The sequence below is a fragment of the Triplophysa dalaica genome, chromosome 8, assembly GCF_015846415.1.
Source record: "Triplophysa dalaica isolate WHDGS20190420 chromosome 8, ASM1584641v1, whole genome shotgun sequence".
NCBI lineage: Eukaryota > Metazoa > Chordata > Actinopteri > Cypriniformes > Nemacheilidae > Triplophysa > Triplophysa dalaica.
Genome location: NC_079549.1, coordinates 12,798,047 through 12,821,753, shown reverse-complemented (window position 1 = coordinate 12,821,753; position 23,707 = coordinate 12,798,047). Strand labels below are relative to the sequence as shown.

Genomic DNA, 23,707 nt, shown 5'->3' with positions numbered 1-23,707 from the left:
TTTTGAAGAAATGTCCATACTTTATTGACCTTACTGTAATGTCAGTAATGAATGTCTGGATTTCATTTCAGAATGGTCCTCTTTCAAATAAACTGTAGTTTAAGCATAGAGAACAAGTGTGTCTTTATTTTTCTGTTTATTTATCCAGTCCAAGGTTTTCATTTGCATTTCAGACTTTCTCACAGATTTTAACATCATTATAGTCTAACAATACAGACAATTTCACTTAAACAGAATTTAGACCTACTCTCCGAAGACTGGGATAAGATTCGTTCACTTGACCCCCAAACTACATTCAAGTTGTAAAAAAATTAAGTACTTCAAAGGAAGAGAATGTTATCAACACTATGTGTTCTCATCTCTCCTTTTCATAGCAGAAATGAAAGACAAAAACAGTTTGCTTTTTCACTTGTCTCATGCATGTCTCCATCCAATCAGGTAAATTTGATTTATTTAATTAATAACACAACCTCATAATAACAAATAATGGTCGTCACATGGTGACAGGTTAAGCATGAATCACATAACATGCCCTACTAACTTTTGACCGCAGAGGATTCAAGCAGCGAACATAGCCAATGGAATGTGTAGAGACGACTGCGGGTACATGCAGTGTTTGTGCCAAAAACAGGCTGTGATTCTGTTTTTGCGCATGATGAAATCACTCAATAACAAAAACTAAATCCATCAATGGGCACCAATTCAGAGATGATTTGATTCTAGTCAGATTTTTCAAGTGCAGATAACATCAATAAATGAAAAACGATGAGCTGGTTTTAAATAATGAGATTGTCAACAATAAGAATGTTTAGATTGTCAAAATAAAAGGCTAATTTAAGATTTAAAACAGAATAAGGATGGTTCTTACAAAATTTGCTTTTGCACAAAATGTAGTACCACGAAATAGCTTGCTAGCGTTTCTGTTTTTTTGCAATCATCCAGTCATACCAAAAGTGTAATATCATTTAAATAAAAGGAACAAAAGTTTAGAAAATCCCTGTATGTTTAACCCAAATAAAAATCTTCAGTGGCAAATTTACTTTTGGGATCATGATTTCAACTGTAACCTGGATGACAAATAAAAGCATTTTTTTTCTATTTTTTAAACTGTCAATGGCTATGACAACACTTGGATATGAAATAAATGTGTAGTTAAAGGGACAGTTCACCCCAAAATAAAAATGTGGTCTTCATTTGCTCCATTGTTCCAAATCTGTATACATTTCTTTGTTCTGTTGAACAAAGACAAAGATATTTTCAAGAATGTAGGAAATCAAACAGTTCTGACTTATGATTAGCATTGTCATTTTCCCCACTACCATAGTCCACGGTGGCCATAACACTGTTTGGTTAAAAGCATCCTTCCAAATATCTTTCTATGTGTAACAGAACATAGAAATGTATACGGATTTGAAACAACTCGAGGTTGAGTAAATGATGACAGAATATGTAATAATATTGGGTGAACCGTCCTTCTAAATTCAGAAAGAAGATCAACAAAATTACAAATGCTCATTTTTAACGAATAAGTAGACTTACAAAAAAATGTTTTCCTTGATGTACCGATTTGTTAAGCTAGTTGTTCGTCATTTAAACATCACAGTGCTTCATCATTGGAGTTAATACTGGACTTGTTTAGTTACCGTGTTCAGTTGACCTTCTGAATGTGTCCGAACATTCAGCAGCACCGCATCACGCTGCTGCACACTTCTTCAAATACTTAAACGTGGCCAAACAAATAGTACAATCTATAACCAACAGTAATCAAATAAAAATCAAACAAATGAAATTCTCAGAAAGAGGTCTCTCCCATCACTATGAACAGGACATACAGTGTAATAAAGAACAAATCAATACTGGCAGCAGCGTTTAAACCAGTAAAGAAGAAAGTTTGTTATGTCTTGGCACACGACTCTCACCGGTACCGGTCTCAATAAATTACAAACCAAAAAGCTGGGCTCTGTTGCACCGTTTTAAACAGATAGTTTTGTGCCTGACACTGCGATGGTGGAAACACTAGACATACACAGCACGACACAACGAATGGACTGTGAGCTACAAGACAGACTAATGAAAGAGCCAAACAAGTCACGCTGATCAACACATTTAAATGAATGGATGACTACTGAATAGCTGCTTCTCTCCAGGACTCGGTCCAAAAAAACACACTACAATACTAAAGGCACAACTCAAATACTGAGGAGTGCTTCTCTTGCAGTGTATATGTCTGGATTTGACAAACGAATAAGAGAGAAAAGGGCCAAGCAGCTATAGCTAAAAGCCAGCTTGAAGAGTTCAAGCGATGAGATGCAGGTTGATGAAATGTAAACATGTTTATCTGCATGTCCACTGTAAGTCGCTGATGCTGTCTTCAGAGGACTGTACCATCACAAAACCACTTTAAGGCAAAGCACATGTGTGAACGTAGCTGATGGACGACGTCTCCCCTCAAGTCACGTCTCCTGCTAGAAACCAAAGTCCAGCACGATGTGTTCTTCAAAGATGGCGATCAGCAGCATGATGCCAAACCCCGTGAGCAGGCCAAAGTTCTGCAGGACAAAGTGACCCCACTCACAGCGCTTGTGCTCTTCACTGTCACCATGAAGCATCTCTGGCAACTGATGAGAAACGTACGGTGGGGTTTAACTTCATAGCACAACAAAAACAATTACGGTTGAAGGGCTATAATAAACTACACATACAGCAGCAGCATTACCTCACATCTTAAAGATGAATGTCTCTTTAACTAAGCCGTCATGCTAGGCTAATCACATTTGAGTTCTGGAAACTGGGGTGTTAAATCTTACCATATCCACTAATGCCACATAGAGGAACATGCCAGCTGTGACTGCGAAGATCCAGCTGGTGACGTTGTGCGTGTACTGGCCCACCGCTGTACCGATAACCATGCCTATGTAAGCCATGAGGGCGGAGAGGACGTTGTACGCAATGGCTTGCTTCACCGACATCCCAGCTTTTAATAGAACCGCAAAGTCGCCTGAAATAAACAGAGACGTAAAATGAAACGTGAAACAATAATGTACAACAATAAACTAGAACCAACTCAAAGCATCCAGTGGCCTTAGAAACACGAAAAGAGTTCATACTCAATGTTTTTCTTTACGTACAAGTTATTAGAAATTGAAAAACAAACAGAGTCGATAGAATTTAAAATTGTTTTAGGGTAACAAAAATGGCGTGGTGGTGGTTCTGTGGTGTTCCGTCAGCCTGACAGATGCACACACAGCTGGCTAACGTCTCTATGCTGCCTCCTGCTAGTTTCTAAATAGATCTTAGAGGAGCGTTCACATCCATCAATGCTCGAGCGAGCCTTCAGTCCTCTCTACACTTCAGTGTGGACCTTCGCTCTGTGTCACCAGCTCAATTAAAACCATCATCAACGCCTATTAACAGCACTGCAGGGTGCTACACGACTCTTTATCTTCCACCAGTCATAACATGAAGAGTCCAGATACTCAGAGCTCTGCTTCATCACATCTTATCAGTGAAAAAAATCAAAACATCAATCACCAAATGGAAAAGATCAATTTGTACATCAAAGTAATCCTCTTTATTCCCGTCTGACATTGTGATGTCTAGTGACGGTGTAAACAGAACAAAAAGTGGAATGATAACAATAAAAAGCTTTGATTTCTTTTAAAAGCTGTGGTTGTTTTAGTTCAATGTTTGGTTTTGATCCCTTCAGACATTAGAAGCAGGGCACAAAAAGACAGCAGGAGCTCTCCGCCTTCATGTGAACTGATGTCAATTGATAATGTAGAAAGGACACATGATGATGGATGAAAGTCACTGCAGTACAACAAGAAGCTTTTTATCATTAACCAGCTCAGTTTCTAGACTGGTTATACAGGGGCAGTAACGAACTGGTGGGGGTTTAGTAAATAGTAGATGCATACATTTAAAATATATATATATATATATATTATAAATAGAAAATTATAGAAATAAATGCAATTACACACAATGGGCCTCATTCATGAAACACTAGCAGAATGAATTTTTGTGTAAATCGTTCGTAAAGTCGTTCTTATTTAAATTTTCGGATTCATACAAATGTTCGTATTTTCAAAATGTTAGTTGGTTTACACCTGCTCCCAACCACCTGTAAATGGTGCTCAAAACATTCAAAAGTTCTGTTTTCTTTGTGACAAACTGATTACAGTGCATTTAATGTATAATAATGATATTTCACGTGTTCCTTTGCACTTTTTCTTTTTTAGTTTTTTACTCTTTAAAGGGTCACATGACTTGGCTAAAACGAATATTATCATTTGTTTTAGATGTAATGTAATGTGTATACATGATTTAAGGTTCAAAACCGCTGTATTTTCACATACCGTGCATGTTTGTATCTCCTCTTTGCCCCGCCTCTCTGAAACGCGCTGATTTTTTACAAAGCTCATCGCTCTGAAAAGCGAGGTGTGTTATGATTGGCCGGTTAACCGGTGCATAGTGATTGTTGAATATTGCATTTGTATGACGGAAATCTAACGCCTCGATAATAAACTACATAAAACATCAGGTTCCATAGCAATTGTACTGACAGGTACGCCCACCTTACTTGCGTATACATTTGGGCAGTCTTTGACAACTCATACCACGAAGTGACGTCGATTTGGGGGGGTGTGGTTACACAAGGCGTTTCAAGCAGGTCTGGGTGAGCATTGGCTTTTAGATAGAATGCATCTTTCGTTCCGACACTTTCATTTTTGCAATTTTACATGTCTAATACATGCACGGGCAAATTATAATAGAAAAAAACGTATTCGCACCATATGACCCCTGCAAAGGTAAAGTTTCCAACAATTTTGCAGTAAAATATCCAAAATCCACTTGGCCAGTGTTATATATTTTGTTCAGCTGTATCTCAATTGTTTTAGACTACTTTTAAATCGTGAGAAAATCGCCATTCATAACACTGACATGGGGCTGTGCAGTTGCCTGTCAAAGGGCATCATATCCGCGTTACCCTGTTAGCGCCTTAGTAAAGAAGTACTACTGACGCAGAAACCGCATGACGACAGTGTCATGGACAGATGTAGAATAGTGTCTAGCGTCTAGCAACCCACTAGCTTGTTTCGATTAGTCACTTATTTAAGGACCACAATTATACGCAACATTTACAAAATTGTATTACTTTACATCATCAGCTAACATGATTTCTCGTTCTCTTCTGATTGATGGCCATCAGTGGTGGAGTTGAAGACAACAGAACCCATCATTCCACACTCCTTCACAGTGTCATCAAGCTATGCCATTGATCGTGCTCACTAGAGCGGCGTTTTTTTATAAACTATAGCTTTAACTTTAAAACGCAGACCTCGTCACTGTCTCTTTTAACGTAGCTGTCCAATCACAGTGGAGGACAACACACAACACAACAATGGAACAGTTAACATTGCTGGTTATTGCATTTTTATATATATTCATAAAAAATCTTCAAAAAAAGATACTCGTTCCATGTTAATGCCATAGATATTCCTAAACATAGCAACCAACTTGTCTCCGGAAAAAAGCACAGTGCATCCAAAGTGCTCTCAAGCGCCACCAGCTGGTTATTTTCAGAAGAGCACCAGGCTTTATTTCAGCTAGCTAAAAACGCTTTGGTGGAGACACGTTAATTCATTCATTTATTTTAGGGTTAGCTGTAATTCATAGGCTGGAATTATGCTAATTATGAATGAGTGTGCACGCATTCCTTATTTATGAAGTATTTGAATGCGGAGGACAGTTTTCGGGAAATTCCATTTTATGCGCAAATCATTCATATATTTACTCAAATATTTGAGAATGTTTCAAGGATGAGACCCATTGCTTTCCTTTCCGTATAGCGCATCTGCATAATGTACATGTAGGCAATTCCGGTGTTATGGATGTGACATAAGCACTCAGAGAACGTTTTTGTTACAATCATACTGAACCATTTGTGTATATTTTACTAAACCTCTGTTGATAAAGTTTAAACATCATACAAATATCAGAAATGCAGAACTTTTCTGTTTTAAAAAATGGAAATAAACACGAGTTGCTGGATGCAACAAATGCCTCGTTTATAATGTTTTATTGATTTTGTCACGTTGCGTCGAGACACAGCTTCAAAGGCTGCGCGAGAAGTTAGCTATAGTAAGCTAATTGTTATACCTAATAGTTTTTTAAATAACACCTTACTGATCTATTTCGCTCCGCTTGCAAAGTCGTGCTGGCAAAGTTGATTAATCCGCTTGGTCAAATGCATTTTCTGGATCATCTTCAGGCTTAAACTCAATACCGGTGACATTATCAGGCTATGGTAAGGGGTGTGACATTTATGCCACATGCTTGAGGTCTTCGGCCAATCACAACGCATTGGGTAGCTGGCTAATCAGAGCACACACCGCTTTCACAACAGTAAGCTTTGTTACAAATCGAGGCGTTTCAGAAAGGTGGGCACAGAGGAGAAACAGTATTGCATGGTGTGTGAAAACTCATTTGTTTTTTTTTTTAAGTAAACCAGTAAACACACTGCATTATACCAAATACACACAATAACGTTTGTTTTAGCCATTAAATATGACGCTATAATATTTGTGATATCACTATAGTAAAAACGTTTGGTAAAAACACTTTTTTAGTTGACATTTTCTTGGGATTGCCCATTTATTTGTGGGTTTTGGGGTTTTTATATAATCTTTAAGAGGCATTTAAAAGTTTAAACGTAATTACATTGAAAACTTGCGTTCAACTTGTAGACACTTACTCAGTACTTCCACCTACGTCAAGCATGACCTTTTCAATGTAATTAAATATTACGTGAAGTCACATACGCGCATCGCAGAAAAGAGCAAGGCAAGCACTTGTGTTTATAAAGCATATACAATATTTTTTTTAAGAAGAAGACAGACCGTTCGCTAGATAAGACACTTATTCATCGTCTGGTATCGTTTAAAGCCCTTTGAAGCTGCACTGAAACTGTAATTTTGACCTTCAACCGTTTGCAATCCATTGAAGTCCACTATAGGGAGAAAAATCCTGGGAAAAAAAAACCCCAATTTCTTTTCAACCAAAGAAACAAATACATAAATATCTTGGATGACATGGGGGTGAGTAAATTATCATGAATTTTTTTTTTTTAAAAGTGACCTACAACTTTAACTTGCATTAACTAAATTCTGAAGATTAAATTAATATTTCTAATTATAATAAAATAATATTCGTATACATTTTTTCAATGTTATTAATTCATAAGGCTTAAGACTAGTCCCAGACTAAAATAAATTTGGAGCGTTCTTAACTGAAAAAAACTTGCCCTGACGTATCTTAAAATATGTCAGTGCCATTGTTTTGTTTCAAGATGCACATCACTTTTTTCACAGCATTTTAATAAAAGCGACTAAAATAGCCTTAATGAACCTAGTGCTGGCTTAGGCTAAGCCTTGTCTATGAAACCAGGACATAATGAGTATAAATATTGAACATCAAACTGGTGATGTTTCTTAACATTTCCTATATGCAGAGTAGTATTTCATTGCATTCTCCTGATCTGTTTTGATTGACAGGACATATCGACCCTGATCATTGGCTGATAAACAGATGCATGTCTAGTTTTTATATTATTAAACATTTCTTTGCCATATAACTTTTGAAAAAAACAGATCTATATAATCTACATCTATATTTAGATTCATCAATATTTCTCAGGGGATTCAATGTGCAATTTTCATACATTTGTCTTATTTGTACAGTTAAGTGAGAGAAAGGACAGGAAGCAAAGTGGGAGAGAGAAGGGGGGTGAGTTCGGTAAAGGACCACGAGACGGAACAGCATCACATGTCGGTGCACTGTCCATGAGGCTATCGGCTCCGACAACTATTTTAAGTCGTATAACTCTTGAGTCAGGCCTAATTTCAGCTTGTTTGTCATCCAGTGTACAGGGGGATATGAGAGGCGATTACCCTTTCCTGACCGCCAACTGGATGGTGGGATGAACTTCAGACTTCATGACAAATGACGCCCCTGGTGGGGGTATTGCACAGCTTAAGCAGTCCCGTAGCAGCTTGATAAACGGACTGTATCGCGTGAGGCCATAAATTGTGAACTTTCGCTTTTATTACTCTCTACAGTGAGAGACCTTCACGTCCATGTTTTTTCCACGTTACTTTTGAACTTGGAACCTGTCAGAAAATGTATCTCATACAAACATTTGAAGAAACTTACCCAGTTCATGGGGCAGTTCATGACAGAAGACCGCGACTGATGTACTGATTCCGCCTGTTATATTAGCACTAAAAGCAGCACCTGCAGAATAAAAACCCTTCTGTCAAACAGACAAATTCATCTGAATGATTGTGGTACTGGAGTCATAGCTCACTGTCCACAAACTGACCTATAGCAAGTCCATCACTGAAGTTATGCATGCCGTCACCCATGATGACCATCCATGCTATGCTGGCGATCCCGGCGTCCTTCATCTCCTGGTCAGAATGGCAGTGTCCGTGGTGTGAATGTCCGTGGCCATGGCCATGTCCATGTTTTTTCGTCTTGCCTCTTGGTGCCCTGTCCTCCTCTGTTTTTCCTGCTCCCTTGTAGGGCTGTTCAGAATCTGAGACGTCATGCAACATCTTGCTGGGAGAGTCTAGAGGCTGTAACTCTGTCATCTGTGTGTCATTGTGTCCGGCTTCACATGTTGAACCCTCTCCTACAAAATGGAAATGTTGCTCCTAAATATTATTACTGCATTAAGTATACTTAAAGAGATTTACATATTCTTATAGTTTTTGGGTACGGGATATAAAATATAGAAGCTGAGACACTAACTGAGATATTAACATTTTCAATTTTCTTTTGTTTAGGGTATGAACTCACCCTCTGTTAGAGGTTTGAGATGGAGCCACTCAGCATCCGAACGCCTGTTGAGTTTGTGGTCTGACAATTTCCTGCCAATCTTCGCCTGTTCTCCTTTCTTCTTCCTCTGGCAGACACTTCCCTGTGAAAACACACGAAAGTGCTTAGAAGCACTAGATTCTGAGAATAAAAAGCCACGCTTGTTTTGCAGCGCTGCCTCTAAAAGCTTCACCATCTTCAGCAGTTAGGAATTACATTTTAGTTGTGTTCAGAACAACCTCTCTGAAACAGCTTCCTTGCCATTTTAGGTTGTTTTGTGAAACTTTTAATACTTCTAATGTACTTTTCCTGTGTTTACTGTGTTGTCTCTTACCCTTTGGTCTCTGTAGTGTTTGAACATGCCAATGCAGTGTTCAATGATGAAGAGGAGGTAGATTCCTGCTAGCGCTGTCAGTCCTTTCCAAACACCATCGAACTTTATCAGAAAATCCACCTCATGTTCATGCTCTGTGGGGACTCCGTGACTGTGGTTGTGGCCCTCCTGAGCCTGTATGTGTATCGAGATGTTTAACAAGAAGCCTTAATATGCAAATGATAAATATAGAAAAACACCATTTTAAAATTATTTTTTGTTTTTTTTGAATTAACCATTTATAGGTATGTGTTTAGGTAAAACAAACTTTTTTGTTTCATTCTGTGAAATACTAACAATATTTCTACCAAATTTCAATTGGAACCATTGTTTCTATCTGGATTTATTTGTAGAAAATGACAACTGGAGAAACAGGTCAAAATAACAGAACAAAATGCTCTGTATTGTTTCAGACCTCAAATACTGCAAAGAAAACAAGTTCATATTCTCTTTTAAGCAATACAATGTAATATGTCTACATGTATTTATGAAAGTGTAATCAATATTTTTTGTTTGAAAACCTTGATTTATATCACAGTTTTCATGCGTCTTGTCATGCTGCCATTACATTAGTGTTGGATATCATTCCTGAGATTTGATTTTGTCACAATACATCTAGAAATGCTGATTCAATAAAAATTTGGAATGATCTCTTAATTTTGTCTGCGTCTGTATAGACAGCAGCATTAAAACAAACATCTAAGTTGGCATTATATTTGAGTAAATTGAATTATCATATTTGGAAACGTTCATAAACCAATAGTAAGCTCTGTGATCTTTAGTTTACACTATCAAGGCTGCCAAAACTCACATGAGGCAGTAGATGCAGTAAAGCATCACCGCTTAGGGTTCCCACAGCCAGCGCCACCAGGAAGGTCAAGAGAAATTTAAAGCAGGACTGATTGAGGATGGGCACCAGAACCACACCCAGCAGAGACAGCAGACTGATGATGGTGATGGAAACGAAACCCCACATCCAGATCCACACTGCAAAAACATACACAGCACTTACTACACACAAAGATTTCAATCTAAAATATCTAAGAGATTCACAGCTGAGCGAACAAACTATCGACAGAATAATTAAAGACACCTGAAGATGAAGCTTCCTCTATTGTGTTGGTCTTAACGTCATGGTAGTGAAGGATGCAGAAGCGTCTGTCGATCTGATAGAGGAGTGCTGGACATAAATACGTGAACTGCTCCTGAGAGATGAGAGACTCTGTGTTCAGTCCGTACTGGTCCAACAACTGTGTTAAATTCAAACACTGTGAAAAGAAAGAGAGAGAATTTGGCTTGGTCCTCATTTCATTTAGTGTTTGTACATTCAGGTTTAGATTTACCTCCTCGTGTTGGTGATGCACACCATGTGATTTATCCGAAGGATCCATCATCCCTCCCGGTACCTCTCTCTTTCCTCTGGGTAGCTCATCAGGGCCGTGTTCCTGACTGTTGTGTTCATGCTCATCTCCGCTGCTCTCGGGCTCCGGTGAGCTGACGGCATGAGTAACGGTGCTGGTGGTCTTATTCTGGCCCCGTTGGTTTCGGGCTTTAGGTGGCCGTCTGCTTCGTCTGAGTTGAGTGTTGGGTGGCTCAGTTGGCGTTGAAGGCTTTGCCATAGTGAGCTGGAGATGAGGGTGAGGGGGCTTGTGATGATGGTGGTCATGGTGGTGATCCTCATGCGTGTGGTCTTCGCTGAGGTCATTGTTTTCTTGTGTAGGTTTATGATGATGGTCGTGGTCATGATCCAGCTGGTCACTGTGATGTCCATGACTATGAGTATGCGAGTGTGTGTGATTGTGGATTTGAGGATCATGTGTGTGGATGTGTTCATGATCAGTGTCGTTGTCATGATCATGATCTTCAATTGTGTCGTGTCCGTGCTCATGATCACCGTCTTTGTCATGAACATGTTTTTCAAGTTCGCTCCTTGTGATTCCCGTGTCAGCGCATGGTGGCTCCTCGACGGATACGAGCTCTTCGTTTTCATCATGTGAGGGTTCGTGGTTCTTATGGGACACGTGGGGCTTCTCGTGATGATGCGGATGCCCGGCCGAATGTGAATGCCGGCCTTCCTGAACTTCTAGAATATCCAAATGGGCCATGTGATCGTGTCCTAGCTCTTCATGCTCGAGGCCCACAACTCGCACCTCTCCCAATCCCAAACTCAGCAGCAGACTCTGGAAGCCTTTAAAATCCAGACGGTCCTTCTTGCCGTACCGACAAAACAATCGATGGATGTAGTAATGTTGCTCGTTCTCCGCCGGCTCTCCGTGGTTGTTGTGCAACAACCAATCCGATAAGCCATCGCACGAGGTCTCAGAAATCTGCAGGTCGTTGTGGACGTGGTCATGTTTGTGGTCTTCGTGGCTGTGTTCGTGGTGATGGTGGGATCCTCCTTCGTGACAGTGACTGCAGTGATGGAACAGGAGGGTCAGCACGCAGAGAAAGCAAAACCTGGTATGTGTGTGAACTCTCATTGTCTCCTCGCTTCGAAACCTCTGCAAAAAAAACAGAAATCAAAAGTTAGGCGTTTAGTTTTATTGGTAATGAAAATTCTTTATCTGGGTACGTGTTGCCGAGGAATTTAACACCTGACTTGGCCATTGCTAGTGCCATGCTCTACCCCACTCCCACTACACTTCTTTTTAAGACTCAGATAATCACTTCTTTATTAAATCAATATAAAAACTAAGTGTGTTTTCATTATTGGAGGCTTCTTCCTGGAGGAAAAGCACTGAAGAATATTAATAGTCCCCATACAGCAGCTACTGTGAGCCTGAAGGAGAAAATGTGATCACCCTGCTGCTAAATGTAACAAGAGATTTTAACATTGAAGTCTTTAAAGATTTGCATACAAATGTATAAAAGTCATTGTTAATGGATTAACATTTGTTTTCTTTCGCTTTAACAGTTAACAGATACACATTCGGACAAAAATGCATTTGGTCTGACAGCACCAGAAAAATTTAATCAGAATAAAATCAGATACACTTAATGAATAACGCATTATCCTTGAATTGTTCCTGGCACGACTTTAAAGGCATTTATATGCGGTAGCGTGTGAAAAGTGAGGACTATGCTGCAGTCATAAAATCAACTTCCCTATTGAAAGAGATCACAAGCCAAACAGTTGCAGGATTGAAAGTACATAAATGTGCACTTGTGAGCTACAATAGACGCCAAAATACCTGTTTTTGCAAAGGGCGACTTGAATTCATACTTTAAAATGTTATATTAAGCTCAATTTAGCACACTCTGTAAAAAAAAGCCTTCACACGGTTGATATAACACAAAAGAATCTCTATTATCCACATGCTTGTGTAGTGAAAAGATCCAGCGAGGAGTACTTACGGCAGCCTGTGCTCCTTCAGCGTATTAAAGTGTGTGTGAAATTGAACTGAAGCGTGAAGGCGGTCAAAACATGCTTTAATTATGATCCCTCCTTTCCACAACACGGTGTTTATAAACATGTGAATGAAGTGACCTCTGAACCCTTCAGGAGATAGGGATGAGCCAGGGACACAAAATCTTGCCTGCGCTGCTTCAATACGCTCTTTGTTGCTTAAATGACATCCAAAAAACGCACAATCATCTTCTAAAAAAATAACATAAACTGGCAGTCATGTGCTGTAGGAATATCATGAGACTATTCTAGAGGAGGATTTTTTTCTTCTGTTGATAAAAGGCATGTGAAATTCAACATTTAAGTGGCACATTTTAGCGCGGATTGTTTTGTCATCCTGTCACAATGTAATGCAGGCTTTTGAAAGAGGTTGTAATGGAAGAAAGGGCCAGTGTGAACTGACCAGACCGCAAACCCACAACAAAGTGATGTTACTCATTTCACATATCACGAGGCCATTTAAGGTACAACAGGCAAAAAAACGACCTTTTAGATGAAGAACAATGGTCAGTGGAGTGGTTATGCGGCTTGAAAAATTGTCTAATATTAAATAAATAAACTATGAATTTATTAGCACATACATGGAAAACACAGACCTTAAAATTAAAATAGCTGTTTTTCAATCAGGGCTGCACAATATATAAAAATTATAAAAATATTGCAAATGTGCCTATTGCAACAATTTGCAATAACTCAATTATTTGAATACCTCTATAAGTTATGTACGTTCAAAGTTTCAGGTTGACTGACATGCAAATGTTGGTGCCCGTGTATGGCTTTTTTTAAGCGAGCAGGACAGTTCCACGTGTGGAAACACACCCTCGCGAGCGCACATTTCTGCTCCGTGTGCAAAAGCACAGTCTGTGAGCAGAGGCTTCTCTCTTTGCTCTCGTAACTGCTCAACACTTGTTCGCTCGTGAGGTTGACCTTTGAGACAATGGAGGCGGGACAACAGGAGCTGTCTCCGCTCATTTGATTGGTCACTTTTAACATGCAGTCAACTACATGCAGTAACCTACAGACTACAACCTGCCTTGACAAAACAAAAAAGTTATGCTTTATAATACAGTTAAATTTCATGTATGACCATTTAAAAATAAAAACTATAATAATAGCGTGAAATGTTTCCTGTAATCATTTAATTTGAGTTATCTAATAAAATTGGTAATGCCTACTGGTAAAACCCCCTTTAATATTCTCAAATCAAATGAAGCAAAACAAAAATCAAATAAAGACGTTTGACACTAATACATGCTGTAGCAAACAGATTATACTCGTTTCAAAAGCATCCTGTCCTCAACTGGAGATTTACCTTCTGGATGGAACCGTGCTGTGTGCATGCTGGGTTTTGTCTGAACGGAAACAGGTATGGATGAACTGAAAACTCATGCATCACAGGGCCTCACTGCTTCAACTCAGCCGAGATTAAAACGCACTTTGGCGTTTTCTGAGTTGTGTTTACCCAGAGCCTTTACACACACAAACAGGCTGAGATCAGAACAGCCTCAGGGGCTTTAAGTCTCAGACAGATGCACAGAAGTAAAACCTGAACACTAAAGCTGTATGTTTAAGTGTTCACATGCAAATCAATGGAACTCCATTATCTACTCCATTACTGTCTGTAATGATCTTAGATTAACTTAAACCCTGTCAGCAAATACAGACTACTCCATGACCAAATATCTGTGTGTTTTTAATGATTCATCTCTCTAATAGCTCTGTATGGTGTTACAGTGTTGCCATCTTTGCTCCCTGATCTGATCTTTCTTTAGATATTCTAAACAGCAAAAATAAGTCAGAAAAATGACAATATTTAATTGAATAAAAGTGTACTAAGGTTGTTTGCCAAATGGTACATAAATCACATTTGCACTGATGGACGATGCATCCGATATTGAATCAATATTATGGTACTATTATAGAGAGATAGAAAGAAATAACCAACGAATGAAAGAAAGTAAAGAAGGAAGGAAGGAAAGAACGAACTAAAGAAAAGAAGAAAGGAAAGAAGCACGGAAATAAAAAAATAAAGAAATTCAAGTCATTCTTACAGCACTTCATAATACAATGATTGCTATGAACTCTAAATGCCATGACTATCAATGTTTATTTGATAGTTTTATGTAAAGCGTTATAGAGATCAAAATAAGCTCTATGGTCAAATTCTTGTAGTCTTATTCTTCATTATGTATAAACCTAAAACTATGAAAGAGAGGGAGAGAAAGAGCAAGCGCCCTTAAGATGCCTCATATGACTCTCACAAGACCTAGGCTGAGCATCTCTTGTAAGTCACGCATGAGTCCACCCCCGGTGAATTCCTCTGCTTACAACTGTGTGGTTATCCCACCAATACTCCTCTCCAATTCATTCTGTGGCCAATGTGGATTTTTATCACATCTAAATAATCAACCCTATAATCTGGAGTTTGTTTAAGTCCCAAATTAACTAATAAAGGTTCAGCACAAAACCCCTTTAACTGATATTAAAATTCACTCAATTCGCTGACTGCTGCATTTCTGCATCAATATGTCAAATGGACACATTTCAACATTTGAAGTTTCACTTTTATCAAGTTGACATCTAACCTACGAGTACATTTCAATGTGCACTGATCTGATCTGTAATGGCACTTTTAAGTGTTAATAAACTGTTAAGGCAATAACAAGTAAAATAATTTCTCTGCCGAAGCCTTTCTATGGCTTAAAACAGAAAACTTATTATGTGAATTCATTTACACGAAAATCAGAGTTTTGGGAGACTGAAAATGCAAACTTTTGAATACAGGTCTCAAATTGCATGTTTTGGAAAAAAATGAAGGCATTATAATTTCCGTGTTATCTCTGAAGGCACCATTTTCTAAAAACGATGACGATATGCCTATGTGTATTACACGTTAAGTCTGTAGGCATACGCAAGTATTCCCCAAACAATACTGGCGGCCTCCATGCTGCATGTTTGTGCCATGTGCCATACTTATTATCCTTTCTCCAGAAAAAAGTAGATTTACTGCACCACTTCAACCAGCGGAAAGATAGTATTTATATACCCAAACTATAAACGCAGACAAAGTGTATTAAAAGCGCTTTTAGATCAAAACACTGTATGCGTATGTTCGCATGCACGTAGTGTTTCTTTACATCGCAACATCGTCATCCAATGGCCTGGCATGCATAATACATCTTTTTTATTCATTTTCCCGGATCCATGTGAATGCAGATTGCTTTGATAACGCTGTCGTCTGTACGTAAAATATTTCAAAAACGCGAAGGAAAAACATGTCCGTTTTTTAACGTGTAAACGTACTCTAGTTTAAGAAATGGGATAACTTCAACATATTGTTGCATCCACATTCACACAAATGCCAATGCTAATCCGTCGGCTGTTTAATAACATTAAGAGTCAAGCTTTATAAATAAAGACAAACAGACTAAAAACAAACCGATTTCTCTCTAAACGTGTACACAGTATGTATGTCAGGACTGGCCTTGAGGCATGAGAAATGAGCAGATGCCACACAACAGATGGAAACTACACATTCATAAAGAAATGACAGCAACATATTGCTGAAAATGCAGGAGATTCAGTCCAGTGGGTGTAGATTTATTAACCAAATTGTGTAAACCTTTCAAAAAGTTATCAATAAAAGATCAATATAGTCCATGTTGAAAATAAGACGGTCCATACGGGCCTTGCTGAAATGGGTGGGGTGTGAAAAGCTGAGAATCAAAGGCCTGATAATCACGACCTTCTTAACTCCAAACACACACACCTTCAAAATAAACAGACACTACGAAGGTCCAGAACAGCAAGTCATTCGGTTCATGTTTATGAACTGAACCCTGAAGCAAGGTAAAAACGTGGTAAATACCAGAAACAAACCTGAATGTTTTTCACGCAAAACCAAGATGCTTAACCTGACCGTAAAACTTCATTTACATCTGTTATTTGATCATAAACTAGCCTTCATCTTCAAAACAACAATTTAAATTGCTTTGATCACATGAAGCAAAAAAGAAGCGCAATGCATCATTTACGTGACCTGTAATAACCTAGTCATGGATGTTATTTTTTAAATGAACCAACAAATTCATGCACATTAAACACTTAAAACCTACAAGCAAAACAATGACAACTAAAACAGATTCATCAAACACCCAAAACATTGCAGGCAAAATCAATGGCAGCTAAAGCCAATTCCAAAAGTACCAACCCCAAAACAATCTGGTCAACCCAAAGTCTAGTTGTTCCCTGTTCGCTGCTCTCGCTCAAAATTCTGATCTTCACACAATAAGGATAGGCTTTCAACAGTCTATCCACACTCTAAACTTACAGTACGGATCAGTCTAGTATATGCGGCTCTGCCTACAGGTGCATCCGACAGCTTACCTCTTCTGTCCAAACAGGTCAAAAAGTATCAACTCTGTAAGCAAATGCCCTTCTACAGAATTATGAAACAAGGTCTGGTGTTTTGAACCCCTTTAAATGTGGTGATTTAGTGGAGGAGGGAGGGTGGACGTGTCTACTGGACAAGTGTGTGTTAGTAGGTGGGTGTGTGGTAGTGGGTGGAGGGAGATTGGAGTTAATCAGCTCCTCAAATATCCATCAAATATAGGAAAAAATGTTTAAGCTTAATTTGCCGAGTATGGTCATAAGGATGCATCAAGGAAAAAAGTTTTTGAGTTTGACTTCTGTGAACAGTGGACTACGAATTCAGGATTTATCTGTTGTGCAAAAAATAAACCTTTCTTTTCTACTCCGTAATCTTATAGAATTCTACCCATACACAATTTTACACCAGACACATACCATGTGCTACCACTCCGCCTTACTACAGCCAACTAAGTGTAATTTAGCACAACAACCTCTTTAAATTGGTTTCAAAGGTCAGTAACAGGGTTTAAATATCAGCAAGGGAAGCTGGCACTATTTAAGTAATTCTCAGGTATTTTCCTGGTGGTGTGGGAGAAAATACTTTGATGGTTGTAATTCAGGTTTTTCCAGTAAGACTTTAGTCTGTGAAGTCCATTAGACTCGAGAGCTGTTATGCTGAGGCTTCTTTAAATAGACACAAATAGGATAATGTATTTTAATGGGAATCCATAAATCTTTCAATAATCTTTTTGCATATTGTATGTATGCAATTGTATGTATTGCACAAAACACTTGTGCGTGCCATGGGCAAAACGATTTTGACTCGTCCCTATACATAGATATAGACCTATATGCTCAACAATTAGGCCTATATATAGGGACGGGTCGAAACAAATTATATTGTCACGAGACCAGAACCTATCATTTAAAGTTACAATCAATCCTTCAGTTCTGTGTAAAGCCAACACAACACAACTAAAATCATCACATGTGCAATGCACCAGAAAGGGATGTAAAAATGCATACATGTACACAGTACAGGTTAAATAAATATTACATTGGTTGTGCATTATAGGGTAAGGACTCTACGATTTAAAATTTCAAGCAAAGTTAGATGAAAATAAGATATCAGATATATGAGAAGCCTGTATGATCACTTTAGTATTTTGGGTTTCTTGAAGAGACCATTGTTAGAATGATGCCCCAGCACTAAGAAAGTTCAGATGATCCTTGAAGTCTTGTGTATCACATCAGAAACAGATATTAATTGAACAAACAAACAAACAATTATATCAAAACTGTCAACAAGCTTATGATCTAAAATTGAATTGACCCGGGTTTTTCAAGTCATTCTTTTATTTATTTTTAGTCTTAATGGGAGTTTAAAGAAGGTTCAAGGAAACCGAATTAAGGTGCTAGAATGGTTTCTATACAGTCAGTCTAACTACAAACTTTTAGTTCAGCATAAAACACTTTATACATCCCAATATGACCACTTCAATGTCTATATATATCTTAGATATGTTTTAATCATAAAACAACCAAATTAAATTTCCCAAGAAGTAACGTGTACGCTTATAAAACATCATTCGCCCAAAAAGCCAGACTGTAAATATAATTAGTCTTATCCCTAATGAGACTCCACCCAGTGAGACACTGTTCCTTAATCTCTGTAACTGTACGCTTAGCTGCTCAGTATGTTCAGGCATCTATAGCTAATCACGTGAATAATCTTATGGATTATAAAATAACCAAAATACTCTTTTGTGCAAGTCACATGATGAAATGCCAGACTGCATTTGCCAAAATCATATGTTATATACACCAGCACAGAAAATGTTTGAGAAAATAAAATAAATATCATAATCATCCTCACAGTTCTTCAATCCTGCACTGAAGGGACCAGTTTGTGGTAGATACTTCCATTATCTGTGGTATCGCTTACAAACAAAACCTGTAATGCCGACTTTTCTGGTTAAGCCTGAGAATTAAACTGACACATTGCAGCGTCTCTGCTTACATATCCACATGGTTATCCTCAATTGCAATGTTTTCCAACATTTTTGTCGCATGTGCTCGCACAACACAGACAGTTTAATTGATTATATCAATAATATGCAGATTCATTGTACGTGTTGTGTTCATTACTAAATCCATTACTAAACTGTGGCTCGTTTGACAACATTAAACAAAACGATATCAAGCCAATGTTTTATTACTTTTAATTTATTATTGCATTTCATGGGCATCAAACACATGACCTTGACATTGCTATGCATGAGTAACTTGTGCCTTTATTCCCTTGCAGAGACTCTGGGAGCACATTCATCAGTTACTGTGGTTAACATGGTTTGCGCAGGTGTGCACGGACTGAACTGGAAACAAGCATCGCAATGATGCAGCGTCCCGACAGTCTATATGACGCACTTCCGTCACAAAGCTACGAATCCTTAAAACGAATTTATATTTAATCCATATATTTTGACATTAAACTACAATCAATTTACTTCACATGTACGTGTAGAAACACGTCCAACGCCATAACAGCATAAATAAATAATGCGATGACTAAATCATTTGCTTTATCCGAAGCTGTTTGTCTCGGTTTAAGTAATACAGTTGACGTGGTTAACATTTATATGTTTATATGGTTTTATTAGGTTTAATTATAACGCATGTTATGCTGAACCAGACAATTAACAAAAACATAAGGCAAGTTATATTGAACATGTGTTGAACTGTGCATTTAATAAACAAAAGCTTGTATACATAAACGTCTTTAATAAGTAATAACACAGGACAGACCAGCAGGTTATAGAGAAACCAGCACAAAAGATGATCTCAAGCCTGAACCTGCATGAATTATTGAGGACTAAACTAACACTTTGAACTTCCTAAATTGACTAACGTTAATCCTTCACCCAGAACAAGCGATTAAAGCCCAAAGCTCTCTTACCATTTCACAAAAAGCACATGGGATGCGCAATATTAATACACGTAAACTGCATCAACACAATTCGCACATATAAACACATTTATGACAAACATTAAAGCGCAGTTTTACGAGCGGCCGCTATAACCGGCGAAACCGCCGGAAAGATTATAAATCGAGAAAACAGCGGCTAACACTGCTAGCACCAATAACCAGGAAATCAATAATAACTCAAATGCTTGTTATTTATTATCCTAAATCACTGCTCTCGTGTGCCCGTCTGAAGCTGCTCGGGTCCATGTTGTGGGAGTGTGTGTGAAAACAAAGCCGGTTTTATATAGTTTACCTCACTCGAGTGCCGTGTGCATCTCCTCTCCGCTCGGTACTAAAACACTCACGCTGCGCACTGCACAAAACCCCGACCCTACTGCGGAAAACCCATTCTCCAATCTATTTACGTATAGACACGTTTCGTAGCTTCCATGGGCGCCATGTTTTCAGTGTTGTGCTACGCACTTTACGTAACTTGGGGCGAGCTCTGTGACGTGTGCTTCCGCTAGGCGAGAGCGAGGCCAGTCTGAGCTCGTGGCGGACTCTGCCTCATGCGTTTCATCACCTTGCTTAAAAAATTCCGGATTTGACTATGTTGTATGTTATGAATGTACGTGGGGGATTCCCTAAGATGCTTAGTTTTATCTACTAAAATATCATCAATATCAATATGCTGATGGGCAAGTTACTAACAAAAAGTAATGAATTACTAGTTACAAATTACATATTCAATAGTGTAATTAGATTACTGTACAAATTACTCTCTCCAAAAAGTATTTAATTACTCATTACTAATTACTTTCAATGTCCTACATCAACCTTGATTAGTTAAGTGATTCAAGCAAAGATATGAAACAGCCCTTCATTTATTCAATTAAATAATATAAAACTACATAAAGTAGTATTGTTAACTGACCAAAGTATTACAAATGTGAGGATGATATATTAAAGCACAGATTTTAAAGTTAGACTTTGAATTTTGATGTCAATTAAAATATTGCACACACATATATAGTACAGAAAGTATTTAGTTAAATTTCATCAGAAGTAACTGTAATTAAATTACAGAAAAACTAAGAGTAATCCCTTACTTTACATTTTCAAGGGAAAAGTAATCGTATTACAGTAACTCATTTCTTAGTAACTAGTTACACCCAACACTGCTGATATCCTACTTAAAACTCACATATCAGAACAAAAAAATGAAACGAACAAAAAAACTACTAAACATTACAACAATTTGTCCCAATGGAACTCGTCTTAACCTGTCACTTAAAGGATTAATGTGGAGATTTTGGCGGAGTCTAGGGGTAAGGTTAAAAATTGCGTCCAACGGCTCACTCCACCCCCCTCCCCCTTTCGAAGCATTACTGCGGCTCTCACAGGACAAAGATGTTTATGCGTTTTTGATTCGTATTTAAGAAAGACGCTCTGCAGTTTGTCCACTAAGGGCTAATGTAGAAACAACATGGCGAATTCTGTGTAAGAGGACCCGTTGTGTATGTAGATGGTTTTAGCTCATTCTAAGATAATAAAAACACAAACCTTCATTATGAAAGGTCTTTATCTCTGAAGACATGGTCATGTATATTATTTTGCATTCTGTCAGTAAATCCTTCTTAATATTACACACAACACCTTTAAAGGCTTGAGATGGAAACAAACCACATGCAATACCATTAAAATAAACCAAATAAAACAACTTTAGAAAAAACTCTAATCCTGTTGATGGTTTAATTCGACATCTATAAGATGCATTTTTATGTTAAATAAATAATGATATGGTTAACTTCTGTTAATCTTCTTAAAGGGATAGTTAAGCCCCCTAAAAAAATCTGTTATGAATTTCTCACTCTAGTTGTTACAAACCTGTATACATTCTTTGATTGGTTGAACACAGAGAAAGATATTTGGAAGAATGCTTGTAAGCAAACAGTTATTGGACTTCCATAGTAGTAAAAACTACAATGTTAATCAAAAGTGCTTCAGAACTGTTTTCTTGAAAATATCTTCTTTTGTGTTCAACAGAACATTATCAAGTTTTTCCTACCAGTAAATGATGACAGATCCTTTTTTTTTGGGTGAACTATCCAGCTTTCACAAATATTCAATATTTCCTAATTATTTAGAGACCAAAACTGCAAGCTGCCAGAAAGTGTTAAAAACACAAAACTAATCCATTCCACAGTTTAGGACTGAGGATGCCAATCTTTTTCAGAGAGCAATACTACACATTTACTTAATAACATTATAACATTGTTAAGTTTCTATACATAATAAACTAATAATTATTGACGCTGCTTATGTCTGAACTTAAACGGTGAGATAGTGTTGTTACAATAGTCTATGGTAAGTTTAAGTTAGCTAGTGTTAGCCTTAAGGTGAGTTTAGGCCTTTGGCAGCAAAATATCTCATAATGCACATGATTTTCCATTAAAGCCCTGTAAGTGTGGACTTGTGAATCTATGCAACAGAAATCAGCCCCAGAGGTGCAGTCTTGGCATTCTGTAATAACATTAACAGGAAGTGCAATGCGTGCTGAGCCTAAAGATATTCTGAGAATATTAGATTCTACAGTGTTGCATAATGTTCTTCAGCCTTATGGATAGTTTCAGTTTTAGTTGTTACTTTTTATGAGCCAAATCCTCTGATATTAAAACAATAAAAGTATTCATTTATAATAAGACAAAGTTTAATTAATTTTGTGTGTGTGTGTGTGTATTAATTTGTTTATTCATGCACAGGGTATAATAGTGCAACCGGATCATCATTTTTTCATTCTTGTGTTGAATTCAGGTATGGGGGATTTTTATCCTTGTGTGTTATACAGTGGTCCCAAAATGTGCCACAGCATCTTCTGTTTGAAGAACAGACAAAATTGTGTGTTTTTGATCAGCCAAGGCCACGAGAGTAAACATTGGCATTGTGAAGACAAAAGCATTTTATCTGTAATGGATGCCACTTTGATGAAAACAGAGCACATTTGAGTTTTGTGTAAAAGGAGAATAAGGAAAGCTTAAATAATGCAGTTTGAAAAACTTGAGAGGGCTGTTTTGATTTCAAATGTACAGTAGCACCTCTCAGTATGATATTGACTTACTTGTGTACCTACATAAAACATCATCTCAGACACGCCGTAGTATCTGTACAGTTTGTGTCCATTTTTGGTGGTGGATGCAGTGTATTATAAATACTTGTGAGTTTAACCTTTCCCTCAGATACACCCACTGCGGGTAAGTCAACAGTCATGAGTAAACAGCTTGACCTTTCTTAAACATTTCTGCAAATGGAATCTTTATAAGATATAATTAAGTTTTGTATATATGTTATATCATTTTGCATTGCATTAAAGCTGGGATCATCTTGTAAGCATATGGCTGACCTTTTTAAACAATATTACAAACAGAAGTAAAGTAAAAATGTGTTATCGAATGAAGTCTTGAAGTATTGTGTCAGTTTTACTCACCGTATATTGGTGACATACATCTGGCATGCCGTTGGCATTAAAATGTTAACATGCAATAGTTTATATGTTTAACTACTAACTTGTTAATTTTCCCCATTCTTCCTTCGCTTCGCCTATAAAACATGACGTGTCATCTGTTGTTGTTCTATCTCAACACTTTTCACAGTGTCCTGTTCTGTTGAAGTTGTTTCATGGCGACCACACCTCAAACACGCTTGAATCCATCAT

At 37.8% G+C, this 23,707-nt stretch overlaps 1 protein-coding gene across 1 annotated transcript; it reads right to left on the bottom strand.

The window, feature by feature from the left end:
• Positions 1-106: 106 nt before the first annotated feature.
• slc39a10 (solute carrier family 39 member 10) lies at positions 107-20,437 on the bottom strand. Its single transcript, XM_056754294.1, has 10 exons — positions 20,309-20,437; positions 10,597-11,754; positions 10,347-10,521; positions 10,065-10,240; positions 9,215-9,388; positions 8,863-8,983; positions 8,384-8,695; positions 8,215-8,295; positions 2,808-2,998; positions 107-2,618 (listed from the first exon to the last, which is right to left on the bottom strand). Exons 2-10 carry the CDS (start codon positions 11,731-11,733, stop codon positions 2,466-2,468), a joined length of 2,520 nt encoding a protein of 839 aa, XP_056610272.1. The 5' UTR covers positions 11,734-11,754; positions 20,309-20,437; the 3' UTR covers positions 107-2,465.
• Between the last annotated feature and the right edge of the window lie 3,270 nt (positions 20,438-23,707).

Coding starts and splice junctions, on each gene's coding strand:
- slc39a10 (XM_056754294.1), bottom strand. CDS start 11,733: ATGAGAGTTCACACACATACCAGGTTTTGCTTTCTCTGCGTGCTGACC. Junction 10,241..10,346: donor AGAGGAAGCTTCATCTTCAG/GTGTCTTTAATT, acceptor ATGTTTTTGCAG/TGTGGATCTGGATGTGGGGT. Junction 2,999..8,214: donor TGAACTGCCCCATGAACTGG/GTAAGTTTCTTC, acceptor TGTTTATTTCAG/GCGACTTTGCGGTTCTATTA.